Raw genomic sequence first — 18137 nt, 5'->3', positions numbered from 1 at the left:
GTTAAAATCACCATATTACGTGCAGTCGGTATCGTCATTCATTTTACAATGAAAATTGACAATAATACCGACACGTTCGGGCCGCTGCAGTAGTGTCGGAGCAGTAAAGCAGCTGCGGTCAGAGATGGACTGTCACCTTTATAGCGACAGAGAAAGAAAAACAAACAATCAACACATGTTAAAATACACAGACTTATTATATAGATTTAAATTTGTGACGTACCTCGGGTAAAGGTACCTAATGGCGTTCGGCGCTTACGATGTTATTAACATATAATTAAATAATAACGAAAATTATAATCAATATGTTAGATAAAATCATACGTTTTATTTACATAACTGTACACGTTTTAGTTGTCATCCAAGCCCGTTGATATTATGTTAAATGTTCAGTTTCCTCGCGCCATCGCTAGGCACAGCCACCAAGAACGTAGGCTTTCCTTTGTATTCCCTCAGAATTCGACTTTTGAGTTGTTCTACCGCGGCACTTTTTACCTGCAAATAATAAATAAAATATTATTAAGAGTTTGATAAAATTACACGCAACGATGTTACATTTCTTAATACAATAACTTGGTACCTACAATAGTAAAGAAACCTTATACAATACGTGTACGTGCTCGATCGTTCGTACATCATAATATTTATTATTTAACACACTGCCGCTGCCGTGCCGAGTAAGCCTAACAAATAAATCCCGACATTTTATAAAATATAATATTTTTTTATGACTTATCATTATTTAATTAAGGTAAAGTCTTGTATATTTAACTCACTTCAATTAATATTAAGTTAAAGACTTGGTTCTACGAGATCGGATTCCATTAGGAAGTTTAGGGGAGTTTATACTGTAGGTTTTGCTTGTTAGTCTTGGCAACAGTTTATATGATGTGTTTGGTATGGTAGGTAGTATACACACTATATCTAGGCATTTTTTTTATTTGTTGTCGAATTTGTTTTTCTTCCGATATTGATAAAATTTGGTGGTTTGGGTTTTGGTTTTTCCCTATCATGTACAATATAAGCGCAATCTTCAAGTAGGTACGTCTTAATTATCTTCCACTGCGTTACGAAGACGTATGGTATTTTCGTAGGTAACTCAGCGGAATATTTCATAAACATTGGGACTAATTAGGATTTCGTATCTATTTAGTTCAGGAGGAACTCTTCAAACGTATCAAATGGTATCCAAATCTAAACATTATTTTGATGGAGCAGCTGTGCGAAGTCTGTATTGTGGATAATTTTAATTTTTGTATATATTTTATTGAATATATTTTAAATAATTTCAATTCTCTGTCGCTTAAAGGTTAGCTGAAAGAGATCACTTAAAGGGATAACTTCGCCTTTGTACACATTTATTGTAGCCTCTGTGTTATATGCTGGTTTTGTGCAATAAGATGTTTTACTACTAATGCTATAACCTACTAAACTCCCATAAGCTACGGGAACGGAACACAATGTTTACCTTATAATATGTAGTTATAATAAACTTCGATAAATTTCCCCTCCTTTCATAAAACAATGTCTAGACATCTTTTTAAGGACAAAAAGGTTAAACATAATATTATATGTACAAAACGTTTAAAAGATAATTATATTCAGACGAAATTTACATGATAAACGGTTTTTTGCAAAAACTTCTAAATGGCCATATATTTCGGTTTATTTTATAAGAATAAGAATAAGAAGAATAAGAATTCATTTATTGTTTACCGTGTCAAATGAGATTTATACTCCAAATGTAGCTCAGTTGTGATTTTAGACAACGACTACGTATTATAAGATTGCCCAATTAGAACTGAAATATTAATAAAGAACGAAAAAATACCGTTTTCTTTTTCCCATACAAAAAATACCGGTTTCCGATCCCTGCTTTCTAGGAAAAACGTTTTTGTTGCATTTCTAAACACTAAATAAATACGTTTAATGATTGAAGTAGATACTATAGGTATATTTTCCTAGAAATCTTTAAACAAAGTACTTACAACCTAAGGTATTCAGTGAAAATCGAAAGTACTTACGTATTAAATATTAAAATACTCATTTGAAGTCTTTATTTAAAAGCTTACTTATGAAGGCTTAAATGCACCGATTGCTAAATTACTTAAGAGGGGAGAATAGCTTTTTGAATTCAACGAAATAACGGCAATTTTTCTATGAAATTCAATTTCGGGAGAAAACGGTTTCCACTAACTAAATATTAACAAATCACTTTGATTTTGATGTCGATCGCTTCAGCATAATATATTCTAGGTTTATAGGTTTCACTTCTTTAAAACAAAATGTTTTTTTTTTTCTGATTAGCAAATTTTGAAAAAATGGAGGTTTTAAACCTAATTCTTCGTTGTGTCAATAACATACTAAAAATCATGGAGAATGGAAAATATTTAGAAGTGGGAAAACGTTTTCTCGTTTTGTATGGACGATCACCTTGCATGCTTCCCTCTTTCTTTCTTTTCTTTTTCTTTTTCTATGCTTGACAGTTGTATGCTTTTAATTGCACGTTAGCGCTAGTAATCCCATTTGATTTAAATGTAACATGCTACCACTGGCAAGAAAACGTGTCCTAGTATCAGAAAACATAGTGTAAAGTTATTCGATAGCGTGACGTGCGTACGCGTTTGCGTTAAGTCTCATTTTATATGGAATTTAGAAACAGTGCGCCAAGTGGGACGTTTTGGAAACTAAATCCCATACAAAATGAGACTTAACTCAAACGCGTACGTCACGTCACGCTATCGAATAAATTTATGCCAGGGGTACTGCACTTTCCTGTTTTCAGTCACCATTATTTTCGTGGTTTACGATATTAAGAAGCAGCTACTCTTATGGATATGATCATCTGTCAAATATTTATAGGTGTTCTGACTCTTAAAAAGTTTGAGGCAGTGAAATAAACTTGAGATTCCATAAGTTAACTTAAAAACAAGATAAGTTACTTAGAAATCCATAAAAACGTCCGAATAATAAATACAGGACATTAAAAAGACGTTACCCTTAAGAGCTCTTAAAAATACATGTCTCAATGTTATACCTTTCTAAACGTCAGTTTAAGCTTTTATAAGGCCTTTATCGTGTTGCTATGCTATATTTTGTGAAATCTGTCGTAAACGGATCAAGCCGCGTAGCCAACGTTACAATCGTTAACGCTCCGTAGCGTATCGTAATCATCTCTCTCTATCACTCTTCTTTATTAGTGCGACTGTGACAGTTGGGTTTCGTTCGCCAACAAGCGTGAACGATAGGCACGTTGGCTACGCGGGCTGGTCGCTATTGTTTATGAATTTACTCGAGATAAATATAAGCTCATTACCCAATGTTATTCCCTTATAAGCTGTGTTCACACTGAAACGAGATGGAGTTGGTTTTTAACCGACTTCAAAATTGTATGATGTTTTAAAATATATGTTTTATTAAATGTTTGGTACCTCCAAACTCCATCATTTCTTCACCGATTTAGATTTTTTTTTTATTGAATATATATAATTTGTATCTATGAGGAATCAAGGGAACTTCACAAATCCTATTGGCATACATACCTTTAATGATATTCAGAAATGGGAATAGAAATATTCTTATCAACAACTCAAGCATTTATATTTAAAAAAGTGACATCTGGTGAAGTGGACCTGCTGATGAAGACCAGAACGGAACTTCTCACGACACGTATATTGCATTTGAACAGAGAGCTATTTAGTCAAATGGAACTGCTCATGACGACCAGAATGGAACTCCTCCATGGGGTTAGTGGTAATTGTTGTGAAATGCACTATGGTTGTAAATAATTAAAATGGCATTTCAAACTGTTTTGTGAAGTCAATATTTATTTATTAATGATTATGAAGTACAGTAGCGGAAAATAAAAGCTACCATATGCATATATATTTTATTATTTTGAAAATAATTTTGTCATAAACGGTAGTAGCTATTCTACTTAGGGTCTTTCGTAGGGTCTTATGAAAATCAAAATTAGATCACACTAAGTTTAATTTTTCAATCATGAAAAACTTATATTTTTCGTTTATTATCTTTTTTTTTTCATTATAACAGTCAGTAAATCCTATTGCATCATATTAAATGAAATAAATGAAGATAAGTTTACTAATAAAAAAGTTTTCCTAAAATACTGGGAACCGGTCTTTACCGGTAAATTTCCCAATATTACTAGTAACTTTACTCCTTCCCTGCTCACACTAAAAACTGGGGATACCAATTAATATTCAAAGTTACTACAATGTGTACTATATTCAAAGTAATGTTTTTTTTTTTGTTGTGTTCATGCTTGGTTTAATCAGTTAATAATATTTACATCAAAATAATTTACAAATTACTTTAAAGTTATCAGATCCGCACTCGGAATTTAGCACTAAACTAGTATAAGAAAGTATTTATTTCAGTAGTATATTGATATAAATAACCACAATGGTATCTTTATAATATTGGCAACATGTGCGAGTGAGACACTGCGCCCCACTTTTGCTATCTCAAGTGGACCGTTTTATCTAGTCTAGTACGAACACCTTTCTAACTCAGTGATAAGGTTCAATTTAGTATGACAAAAAAGGAAAGCGTCCTCCACCTCTCCATGCTATTTACCCATTAGGTCAGACAGGTCGTCCGTCAGTAATGATGCGATTGTTTTCAAATAAGAAATTCAATATTTAAAATTACGTATTTAAAATAAAACTTTACTGTACATAAAAAAATACAACACACGGACTTAATACATATAGGCATTCTCGCCCAGTCAACCATAAGGCGAAACAGAAATGCGTCAAGGTGGGGGTGAGAACAAAGAAAAAAAAAACTAAATTATGAGCGAAACATAATTCCTACATAAATACTTACTAAACATAATAAGTTATACCTCATTACTATGAATAAACTAAATATATAGACGATTATAGAGATAAATGCAAATACTGGTATATATGGTCGTTTACATGATATAAAGTATAATTTCACAAATTTTCGGACGTATGCGTGCAAAACATAGCAGTACGACGGATTTTATGCCGCTACTGTAGTCCTGTGTCTGATGTTCTGTGAAATTTGATACTAGGATTTCTGGTTTCTCCATCTTTTTTATTTCTCGAGGTACGGGAATTCTTGATCAGGATTTCTCGATCATCTCAAGAAAAGTGAACAATAAACACCAATCTGTGCGAACCATTACCATCTTCTCAATGGAAGTATTCGATTCCAATCCAAAAACTAGGTCAGGTTAATACCCTCTCGTTAATAAACAGATTATGTAACAAACTTCAAACGACATATATTTAATTCAGCAATAAGCCCTCCTTAGCTACGGATTTACCCAGCGAAAATGTATTTTCCCTAATCACAATTTACGCATAGAAGCCTGAGAAGTTTGGGTTATTTGTACATTTTGGAAGATGTACAGGGAATGAGGAAACGAAAATTGCTAAATAATATATAATTTTATGAGAATTTCACGTATGGGCAATGCGCTCAAAGTTTTCTGCGAACGCCTATTAACGATTAAAGCTTACGTGCGTGCCATGTGTTGTTTGTGCTTAAGAGGAAAGTGGAGCACTGAAGTTTTTGATCATTAATTATTAACTAACCAACTCACTACGTGTGTTCGTAAAACAAATAGAGCATGAAAGGGACAGCTACAGCTGTCTCTCCTTTCGATTTTGGGTCATTAAATCTGCCCGAAAAAACATTTTCATTCAGATTTCATTTATTTAAAAATAGTATTTCCATACCTCTTCTGTTTAGTTAAATAGATTTGTTGAGCTATTAACCTGTTAAAACATAGAAAAATTTGAGGTACCGTATACCGGGGTTACGTTGATCCATTTTAGAGTTTGGTACCATTTTTACGATTCTGATATGCGTAAAAATATGAAATTAAAATATAATAATCGGGTTTTTCTCTTCTTTCAGCCTACCAAGTTAAAAAAATTATGGACTTATATTTTTTTCAAAAATAAAATGAAATCAACACGATGAAAGTTATATAAAGAATACTTTGAATTCACTGCTTTTTTTACTGAACGTGATCGTGATCGTGAACTAAAGTAAACCTGCTAAAAAGCTCGTAAAAAATCGGATAAGTACTTTTTAAGTAACATATATTTTTAAGACGTGGGCCTACATGGATACCAAATGATACAAATTAATTAATTATAAAAATTTATAAAAATATTTTATTTATAAAAATAACGTAGGAACTTTACCTATTATCGCACTTAGTAGCAGATTTTTGAAGTGCAAGCTTTTTCGTTTCAGTAAATATGGTCTGTGCACTCGGGTTATTGATATGTTGCCTTTACACTTATTGTATAATGTTCTATAAGAAATCTCGTATGCTTCCGATGGGGCACGAATATATTTTTTGCCCGCCACTATGTCGTATCATAGAGTTGTTCTTCTTGATATTTTTTCGTAGTTTCGCGACCCAATAATTATGTTGTAATCTCTGGTGGGTCAATATGCGCGTATAATGAAAAAAACTAAAGCAACGCCGCAGGATAAAATATAGCATTTCCACCCAAAAACTTTATTCTGTAGTATAGAAACAGGTGAAAGAATTTTTGAAACCGGATGGGCAGTTCCCGAGATCAACTCCTACATACAAACTTAAATTATACAACCTGATCCTACTACAGACTTACAAACGATACCTATTTATTACATAAGTATTGTAAGTATACATAAAACCAGTCCAGTTTGACGACCAGTCTGGCCTAGTAGGTAGTGACCCTGCCTATGAAGCCGATGGTCCCGGGTTCAAATCCTGGTAAGGGCATTTATTTGTGTGATGAGCTTTGTTTTCTACATATTTATACAGTATGTATTTTTGATATAACCTCAAACTTAAACTAGACGTAGATTTTAGTGCTATAAAACAATCCTGAAAGATTTTTTTAGTTTAGTCTTCACTACCAGAGCATAATTAATTTTTGTTTTTTTTTTCGAGCGGCAATGTATTTCGTACATCATGATCACTTGTGACGATGCGTCATTAATGAGACGTTTTGTATGAAAAATTAAAAGTCGTCTATTTTTATAAGACCTTTGAAAGTGTGTGTTAATTACAGCGTAAACTAACTACCCTTTGATTATGTGGTCGTATCAAAAATACACGCTGTATATTATGTATATCGTTGTCTGAGTACCTACAACACAAGCCTTCTTGAGCTTTCTGTGGGGCTTAGTCAGTTTGTGTAATAATGTCGTATAATATTTATTTATGAAAACATCGGAAGCTCCCAAAAATAATTCCTGGTGTTACTGTAATCATTTTATCAATTTTCATCACTTAAGTGATCAAAGACTCGTGGATTCCCCGGCTACGTACGCATGTATAGGTTTTCGAATGCAGATCTTTATTATTAACTCACGAATAAACACTGATTAACATAAGACACCATAAAATCACATGTATTATTTATTAACACAAAGTTTTTCAGCCAATAAAATCAGGAAGAATAGCTTACTTCCCATTATTTATTTTTTCTCGACGAAATAATAGTATTCCACGCGTAACCGGTCTCTATGTGGTGAAACAACTATCAGTGTTGCCAAAAAAGAAAACAAAAAAACTGCTAAGGTGTTATTCAACTCGTAAAAACAAGCACTTTATTATTATTATTATTATTATATAATTATAGGCGAGCAGCTATTTAGCTGATGAGCCTATGTCACACAGTGTCCTGTATTATACAGTTCAAAGTTTGTAAAGTCGTATCACATCACTAAATACCATCAGTCTAACTTATTGTTTAAAAGCCACTTGTCCAATCTGTTTTTAAAAACATTGACCGAGGGAGCAGTTACAACACTATCCGGTAAACGGTTCCAAGCCGCCACGACACGGTTGGACAAAGAATGATATGCAGCTTTAGTAGTAGTGGGAGTGCGAACAATTCTTAGGCTGTGACCTCGGGTCTCGCGGCTGATAGTTCTTTTGTTGATTATATCGTGAATGTCGGGGAGGTTGTAACAGTGGATATATATATTAGCAGATGGAAGTTGTTATCAAAGTCGACACGCAAATCAAAGTAACCCCAGTTAACTATTTACAGGCTACTAAAACAAAATCGAAACAGAGACAATAGGCACTCCAAAACTCAAATATTAGGTTGTAAGATTACTTAATGGAACCTTTAAGAGAAACGGTCGTGACCTGAAATTTAAGTGTTTTTAAATAAATAGCTCGGTATTTTATTTTATATAAAAAGGGAGTATGATGCTTCATATTCATGAGTTTTTCTTTACAAGTGTGTTTTTTATTTTATTTTAGGTACCTGGAAGTAATCAATGTAATAAAAAAAATCGAGTAAAATTTAATATGTAGTAGGTGCAGTACCTATCCAGAGTCAAATATATCAGGGCTGACACCGCTAATATTAGAGCTGCAACGGATATCCGGTCACTATCCGATATCATCAATCATCTTCCTTGCCGTATCCGGCAATGGCGCCTCCATGCCTTAATGTGGCTCGCAAAACCAAACACTGTCTTGAAGATGCGGTCACAAGATGTGCAAATTGTGAATCCGATATACGGCCTATCCGGCCATATGTTTACTATCCGGTCAATTATTAGTTAGTTGCATAGTATACGGCCGGATTGTAATTTAGCAAAATATGCATTATACCTAACTAAAACACCTTACAAATAACGAAACAATTTTAGTTAACCCTTTACCAGGCTAAGGGAGATATATTTCCCACATACGGCACTGCTTCAAACTTGTGTTCTATTTTCGATGAGTAAGATTGACATTCGATTTTCATTTTTGAACTGTCAGCCTGATAAAGGGTTAACTAAGCACTTGCAACCAATGCATTTAAATTTAAACACTTACGACGATAAATGAAACTAAACATGCGCGCGATCTAATTTACTCAATTTTAGACAATACTTTATATCCGGTATCCGGCCTTTACTTCAGCAAGCAACTGATACACCAGAACTTACAAGGACAACCGCCGAGCCGCCAAATCCGCCGCCCGTCATCCTGGCACCGTAGACGCCCTCAACCGTTTTGGCTATGGCAACCAGCTGGTCAAGCTCCGGGCAAGACACCTCCATCAAATTGCGTAACGTCTCGTGAGACTCGTAGAACAGCTTACCGATCTACAAAAGAAAAAAAAAACGATTTATGAGTAACTGTATAGCATAGACAAACGAAATAACTAGCACGTAAGAAATTGTAACCACAATCAAAATTATTCCAAATTATTATACCAATATTGTTGGTGAGATATAAGCTACTTATTGTATAGTATTTTTTAAACACCTGAAGAAATTGCAGATAAATTAATTCATTCAATGTGCCGCCTTGCGGTATTAGTCCAGTTTTAAGAACCTCTCTACGGTATAAGTATTCTTTTTACGAAATCTCGAAAGAAATTAAAAAATCTTAGGCTGAACTGCAATAATAACATCTATTTACTCTAATACTTAACATACAGGTGATTCAGGAGACGTGAGAAGGATCAAGCCTGTAACTGTTTCGTACCAGTATTTGTGAGATTAACGTTAAATAATTTATTTCTGTTCAAAAATTTTATTTTATTTTATTTACGACATTAATGGTCACCCTCTTTGTTTTATCCATAACAAGTTACAAATTGAACGTCATCGGAGTCTGGTTACTTTTGAAAAATCGTATCTCACTCAAGTGTGACATTTTATTTTCTTCATAATCAAAGTGCTGTCATTACGGTTAAAGAAGTTTTATCTTTGTTAATTAAGTGTTGTAGGGTGTCCATGATTGTAGATAATCAAATTTGTCCTTTAAAAAAAGTCAGATTACAGAAAAAAGCGTGATTGTTTTACTTACTTAAATATGACGGTGAACGATTCATTAAAATTTACTGATTGTGTAGGCTTGGTCCTGCTCACGTCTCATGAGTCACCCTGTATATCTATTCTCAATCAGCAATATGGTGTACTGAAATAACTTGAAGTATCAAAACATTTTATTAAATAAATTGCGTGCGCTTAGACTCCAATCTGTTATTGTCATTCATATAATCCGTATCGATTTTTCTATCTGAATACACCTAAGTTCATCGCTCCTTACTATATTAGAAACATGGCATTATGCACATCTCACTGCGTCTCCAATATATTTGCGCTTTCTTGACGTCTTAGGAGACGCACTGCTGTGCGTAGGTTGTGCACGTCGTTATAATAAACATGTCAGTACTTAAATAAAATAAATTAAGTTAAAAGTCAATAATGCGAACTTAACGATGCGGTGGTCAAATCTGGCGAATAGAAAAGAAATGGCTATGTACTTTATTATAATCCAATACCCGACTTGTGAGAATATCTGATGGAAAATGATTACTTAATTGGGTATGAGCGTAGTGAAATGCTGTCTACTCAGGCTTTGTAATTTCAATATGTAAAGTACCTATTTTAAATTCAAATTAAGATAATACGCTTAAAATAGATTTTATAAGGATCCCACATAAAATTACTTCAGGTATTAGGTTTCAAGTAAGGTTAGAAGCGTAAACGTTTTGTTGAAACTTTATATTATGGCCGCTTGCTAAAATTATATTAATTTAGTAACTAAAACCAGATAAATATACCTTTTAACACGTACGCTTTTATGTTAATTATTGATATTGAAAACGTTAACGACTAACTTGTACTCATGGTGATGTTGGCACGCATTTATTAAGTAATTTAATAGTGTAATACGTTTGTAAACTTGTTAGATAATATAAGTTCATACACGTGTGTTACAGAATTTCCCACGTGCATTAGAAATTGTATTTCACACGTACACGAAACAAGTTATGTGTTACAATTACAAACTTTCTGATGCGCCAGTCAAATCAACAAATTCCGAGCAAACAAAGCAGATTGTTATCATTTTGCATCAACATACTAAGCATATTTTTATTTTAATAAAAACCGGTCAAGTGCGAGTTTGTTTTACTCGCGCACCGAGGGTTCCGTACAAACTTTGAATTATCTCGTGTAACTAACTATAAAGGCGAAAGACTTTTGAACAGAAGTATACCTATACTAAGTATAATTGTGCACAGCGCCATCTATCGGCAAATTGACTAACTAATTTGCGCGATGTAATGCACGTATGTTGGTTTTTCGAGGATAATTCTCTATTATGTGAACCGATTTCAAAAATTGATCGTTTATTTGAAAAAACGTGTATTTATGTAATCTCATAGAAATTTTAGGTGTAATAAACACACGTAAAGTTGGTTAAATTGCAAACTAAATTTGGAAAGGTTTTTTGTTAGTTAAAAAAAATTGACCATGATAGAGTTCTCTGATTATATTTTCCTGTAAAATTTATAGTAATGTTAATAGTATGTAAAAATTTCTTAATTTTTCGTCGGTAAACGGCATTAGTCTAATGATCCAGCGGGGAAATGCTGCCAGCGTCTTCGGTACTATGCCGCAAGGGCCATTTTTAGGGTTCCGTAGCCAAATGGCAAAAAACGGAACCCTTATAGATTCGTCATGTCCGTCTGTCTGTCCGATTATGTCACAGCCACTTTTTTCCGAAACTATAAGAGCTATACTGTTCAAACTTGGTAAGTAGATGTATTCTATGAACCGCATTAAGATGTTTACACAAAAATAGAAAAAAAACAATAAATTTTGGGGGTTCCCCATACTTAGAACTGAAACTCAAAAAATCTTTTTTCATCAAACCCATACGTGTGGGGTATCTATGGATAGGTCTTTAAAAATGATATTGAGGTTTCTCATATAATTTTTTTCTAAACTGAATAGTTTGCGCGAGAGACACTTCCAAAGTGGAAAAATGTGTGTCCCCCCCCCCCCGTAACTTCAAAAATAACAGAATGAAAAATCAAAAAAAATATATGATATACATTGCCATGCAAACTTCCACCGAAAATTGGTTTGAGCGAGATCTAGTAAGTAGTTTTTTTTTAATACGTCATAAAATTTAAAAAAAAAAATTTTTTTCATCAGACCCATACGTGTGGGGTATCTATGGATAGGTCTTCAAAAATAATATTTAGGTTTCTAATATCATTTTTTTCTAAACTGAATAGTTTGCGCGAGAGACACTTCCAAAGTGAAAAAAAGTGTGTCCCCCCCCCCCCCCCGTCTGTAACTTCTAAAATAACGGAATGAAAAATCTAAAAAAAATAAATGATAATACATTACCATGCAAACTTCCAACGAAAATTGGTTTGAACCAGATCTAGTAAGTAGTTTTTTTAATACGTCATAAATGGTACGGAACCCTTCATGGGCGAGTCCGACTCGCACTTGGCCGCTTTTTCGATTTATTTTAGTCATATTTTTAGTTTTATATTAGAAATAAATATTTAAATCATACCAAACCTTTATTATATACATTGAGTGATTATATCAAAAGAGAATATATGATCTATTTTTATACCTTCCATTACACACCCCCATTTCGAGACGTGGTACATATAATTTAGTTTCATGCGAATCCAATATCAAAGAAACCCTCCTTATTAAGATGCCTTTTTACATAAATATTAGTAGGTAAATATCTAACATTTCTATATTTCGTATTTCTTAGGCAGTCACACATCTATAATATATAAATTATTATTTTTTAACGATGCGTCACCTTAAAATCCTAAATTTTGCCGATAGTAAATTTACAACTTACGAGTTATCAATTTTCTGTATTATTTCATCAATTTTACGATAAAAAATGTTTCTGCTGGCTATATATTTCTTTAAACAAATTGCACAGCCTATATGCAACTTCGCATTGATATCATAAATAATAGATCATATATGGCCGACTTGGGTCTCTATGATCAAATCACCTTGATAGTAGATACTATCGCCACTGAAGTTAAGTACGTAGACATTTTAAATTTCAGCTCATCCCCTCCGATGCAAGTATAATGTGATCGAAACAAATAAACGACCCAACAAATGTTGAAAATTAAGTAAATAATAAGTATTTTGTCAAAAAAATCATTTATGATACTAGCTTTTATCGCTGACTGTACTTTTCTTTACATGGGTAACTAATATGTACTCATTGAGGCAATTCCCAAACACAATCAGGTTATATCGTTTTATCTTAGAGTTCCCAAGTAGGGAATGCAATAACCGGGCGTTTTTCATTACCGGTAATTTACCGACGCGAGGTTCCACTAACCGGTTAACCGGTAAATTACCGGTTATACGTTTATGAAATAAAAAACATTGATTTTGCATTATTATTGATTGTGTCCTTATTTTCGTCAGTAACCTTTAAAAGTAATCAACAGCACGTTATAGAAACATCGACAAAACAAAATAATGAAAATAAACTATAAACAATAAACAAGATATATTTACTAATCATATTAAATAAAAAATCAAACATGTATTATAACAAAGCAAAATGATCTTGTACATTAAATAAGCAACATTAAACTTTTTTAATTCTTTAAAAATCGCAGTAATCAAAGGGTAACAAAAAAGTGACAGTCGTCATTTAAATGTCATACACGTTTGCATTTACACATCTATCAATATAATATTGTTATTAAAGTAACTAAAACCGTAATCAACATTCATTAAAATCTAGTAAATATAAGAAAAAAAATATTTAACAGCAAGATTAGTTTCATATCATTTTAACACAAAGTGCAATTTTAAAATAACTATTTAAAATTGCACTTTAAGAGGCCGTTATCGATTTTAGTCGCAAAAATGTCAAATTGATAGATTAAGCGCATGAAATTGTACACCTTTTGTTAACTATTAAAAATAACAAGTACTGGTTTCTATTAGCACGTCTTGTTATCTTTCATTATATATATATTTTTTTTTAAACAGACTCACTTAATTAGTAATGATTTTTTTTCTGATGGACGTTTAGGTAAACGCGCGAAAAGCAGTGATTTTGTCGATCTTATTTGTAAATTTCGTTAAGTTTGGACTGCTAAAAATGGTAATTTTGTATTACACATATCCTGTACTTCAACTTTAATAAACTACATTTTTGTTACTATAAATTTGAAGTAGTGTAAATGAAAGTTAGACGAAATCAATTTTCTCCAGAAATTACTTCAAAACAAGTGAGCATTTCTCTGAAAATTGACTTAATTTCAACGTAATTTTGATACTTAAACAATCTACAACATTTGCCGAAACTGTTCTTATACATCATTTTGTATAATTTACTACCATAATTTATATGAATTTTTAAAAACTATCCCTTCTTGTCACCTATTACCGGGGACGCACGCTTGCGACCTCATTATTAAAAGGCAAGATGAAAAAACGTGCTAATAGAAACCAATACTTGTTATTTAGATATTACGTAACAAAAGGTGTCCAATTACAACGACTAAATCTTTCAATTTAAATTTTTTGCTCTAAAATCGTTACCGGGCTCCTAAGATAGGAGTTGGAATCAGGAACATGTCATCATCAGATCATTCTGTTAATTATATATAAAATATAGAACGTTGCTTAGACATTCGTTAACGATATCTTGAACATAAGTAACCAGCGGTAGAAAATGTTCTTTCGCATTCCACACTTGTCTGACACTACAGACTAAAACAAAGGACACTGAACATAGTAAGACGGATCGGGTAGGTGTGGCGAGAAGGGAAAGGGCGAGGGATTAGCGACCACTCATTTGTCACAAAACATTGCTTCCTAGTTCCTACTCCGACGAGATCATAAGATGCAGAAAAGTAAGTATTTTAAGTGTCTCTTCGTAATCGTAAACCGTAGTAATTGTTTTTTTTGTAAGTACGAAGACATAGATGGTCTAATTCAACAGGTTGTTACTATTTTATTTGCCTATACAACGTTCGGTAAATTCCCGGTTACGGCTGGAAATTACCGGTATTTTACCGACTGTAATATTGGTCAAATTACCGGGTAACCGGTTAACCGGTTAGCATTCCCTATTCCCAAGGCCATGTCTCCATCATCAAATTAGCTCTATGGTACAGTCAGCATCAATAGTAGCGGATGAAATAACGCGCCAAAAGTATCTGACATCCCAGATAACTATTACAAATATAGATACATTTCTAAAATTTACTCTAGTATATCCATTTTTACAGAATATTACCCCTACAATCTGTTCAGTAAACAATCGGTAATCATGTTCACAATTGACTTAGAAAATTTAATTAAAATAACTGTAACGGCGGAATTCCACCAGTGTGCGGCACTGTGCGCCTCATTATGCCGCAGACTGGTGGAATCCTGCCTTAAGGGTCCTTACACGCTCCAAGTCCCCAACCCGCAAGCTCTTAGCGCACTCCTCGGTGCGGCGTATCTCTTCGACAACGTGTTGCGCCCGCTTTATCACATCTATGTCGCATTTATTTCGTCTCAGATCTGAAAACAAGCAAAAGTTAGACAATTTTCCTAATACTCCTCCTATTTAAAATTATTTAAGTACTTCTTCACTGAGCTATAAAAACGGATCGATTGATATAATTGACACCTGATTCATCTAATTTGGCTAAGTAGTTTCAATAAATAAAATCTCACACACAATCTCACCAACACTCACTAGCCCACCCAGATACACTCCCAAATCTACTTGCATATTGTACATAAAAGACAGCTATAAATCAAATCACAATATTCTAAAAAAATATATTATATTTATAAATGTTCCGATAACTTCGAAAGCCAACTGGTATTATTATTTCCTGAAATTGATATCTCTATATGAAAAGCCAAATTGTTTAAAATTTTAACGATAAATGTTCGTGTCAAAAAGGCAACCGCCATTCTTGTGACGTTTAATAGCAGTACAGTAACAAAGAAACGTCAAAATGATGTATTTATTTTGTTAGTGTGAATTTATTTTTTACTGTGAAATGATGAATTGATGATTGGTCGAAATTTTGTTTGGATTATTTGTACTGTAATATTTGTTAATATAAAAATTAGTTATTAATGTGACATACATAATGATGACAACTTAATGTAATTTCATAATGACATATTAATATAATACGTAATTAAAAATTTGATAGAATATAATATTAGACTGTACAATCACATGAAAATGATACTAACAACACTATTAGCACGTAAGGTTTATCTGTAAGTGCTGGTATGTACTCGTATAATAATAAGTTTAGTGCAAATTCGCCGTTGTTACAAATTTAACACTTGTATCTGCTATAGCATAGCACCTACCAGAGTATATATTTTATAGCTACGAGTATAGTGACGTCACTCAAAAAATGGTGGTCGGCGTTTTTGATCACGTGACAAACATATAATAAAACTACAATTTAAAATCTGATTTTAAAAATAAATATCATTTTTTATAACAAAATAATATTAAATTCGATTTTTTATGGTAAACGCTAAATAGATAACACACATTTACAATTTCATGTTGATAGATGAAACACCCCTATTGCTGCATTTAGCTCCGCCGCGATTGCGTAGATATAATAACAAATGAAATTAAGTCTACAATTATTACTATTATTAGTAATCCGCCCACTCCCGCCTACGCTTGAGAACTTGGGTAAGTTAAGTACTTCGAAACGGGAAATTACCTACATACAGGCAATTCACCGGTGTTCTGTAATAAATTTTGTAAAATTTTGTTTCATGATGCATAAAAGCTTTCACCGAGGCGTTGGATGGATGGCAACCCTGGCTGTCAAAGAATCAGCAGCTGATTTTGCTAGGTCCCTTTTAATTATTCTATATTTAATTATATTTCATGTAATATTAAGCCATTTTGGTGTGAATTAAATAGTTTTAGTGTTAATTTTAATGTATACATAATAAGTGAAGTGCTTTAGTGACGTTTACAAGTGTCTTGTAATATCTTAAATTTGTAGCCGTTGTAGGTTATAAATTTAAATTTGTGTTCGTCTCGGTATATTTTCTATGTTTTTATCGCTATTTATTACCAATTTTGTTTGTATTACAGCGTAGTAAATCATTGTACAGAGTCAGAACACAGTGTAGGCATAGTGAAACGTCACTATTTCATGTAAGTACGCTCGTAATATCGCTTAGCTTGAGTAAGCAATTCCCTGGTTTGTTTTGGGTCTATCCTACTATAAAATACATTTATAATGCTAACTCGCAGAGCAGCTGCAGCGGTTCGCCAGCAGGAGGCTGACAAACTCCAAATTACCTTGCTGGAATTAAAAAAATCCAAGGAATTGTGTGCTCAATTGCTTAGTGAAAGAGAGGATAGTGAAAAGGAACTATTATTATCACTTAATAGTATAGAGAAGTTAAAGAAGGAACTATGTTCTTTAGAAAATGTTTACAATGATGTAAATTCAGAGCGGGCCCGGCTCCAGGAGACGGTTGACAAGTTTACTGAGTGTAGTGCAGCATATGAACAGGCCTTGACAGACATCAACTCATTAGAGAGAGCACTGCACGACGCCCACGAGCAAATCTACGAGCTGCAGGAGGCCCAAAATATTGCTGCAGCGGCACACACTCAAAACTTATTCGAGGAACTGGTCCGGCCCGACTCACAGTTGGTTGCCGCTCCAATTGAAAACCCTGTTGTTAGTATAGATTTAATCAATGAATCCACCACAAGACTAGTAAATTGCAGCGGAAACAAACTCAAAAAATATATTAAATTAAATAGAATGATTAAAAAAAACCAGAGATTATCAAAAATGAATAAATTGTTTTTTTAAGAAATTGAGATTTTGTAAAATTAATGTTAATTTAGTGGATAAGTTAGACTTGTATTCTGTTCAATTAGAACATAGTAAACTACAGTATGAAACTGACACACAGATTTTAAAATCAAAAGTTCAGAGTTTGGAGGATTCTATACAATCCCTAGAAACAATAAATGAGAGTTCGAAAAAGGTGATTCATGAATATTCTTTAGCCATGGATGATTTAATATCCCAGATTAAGCACAATTCAGAGCGGTTTGAGTCGCTGACCAATGCCCAGTCATGTGCATGTAAGCAAGCGACTGGACATTTGTTGACCAGTGTACTCGATCCAAGCCTGTGTGACAGTTTACCACAACAGCAAATAAATAATAATAGCTCCTTCCACACTCCACAACAAAGCACACCTAAACCTAATATTATTATGTATTGTGATGAAATTGGGAGCAATATGAGCTCATTTTTAAACTATCACCTAAAGGGACTTAGTACAATCAGCAA

At 33.2% G+C, this 18137-nt stretch overlaps 1 protein-coding gene across 1 annotated transcript in view; it reads right to left on the bottom strand.

The window, feature by feature from the left end:
* Positions 1-308: 308 nt before the first annotated feature.
* LOC133522300 (galactokinase-like) overlaps positions 309-18137 on the bottom strand; it is a 95892-nt gene continuing 78063 nt past the window's right edge. The window contains exons 7-9 of the mRNA XM_061857588.1: positions 15227-15342; positions 8959-9117; positions 309-495 (exon numbers count right to left, since the gene is read on the bottom strand). Of these exons, the coding sequence (XP_061713572.1) occupies positions 382-495; positions 8959-9117; positions 15227-15342 (389 nt within the window). The 3' untranslated portion in view covers positions 309-381. The remainder of the gene's footprint in view (positions 496-8958; positions 9118-15226; positions 15343-18137) is intronic.

This window comes from Cydia pomonella, chromosome 10 (assembly GCF_033807575.1).
Source record: "Cydia pomonella isolate Wapato2018A chromosome 10, ilCydPomo1, whole genome shotgun sequence".
NCBI classification, from domain to species: domain Eukaryota; kingdom Metazoa; phylum Arthropoda; class Insecta; order Lepidoptera; family Tortricidae; genus Cydia; species Cydia pomonella.
The sequence above is the reverse complement of the archived record's forward strand: the minus strand, read 5'-3'. Positions and strand labels throughout refer to the sequence as shown.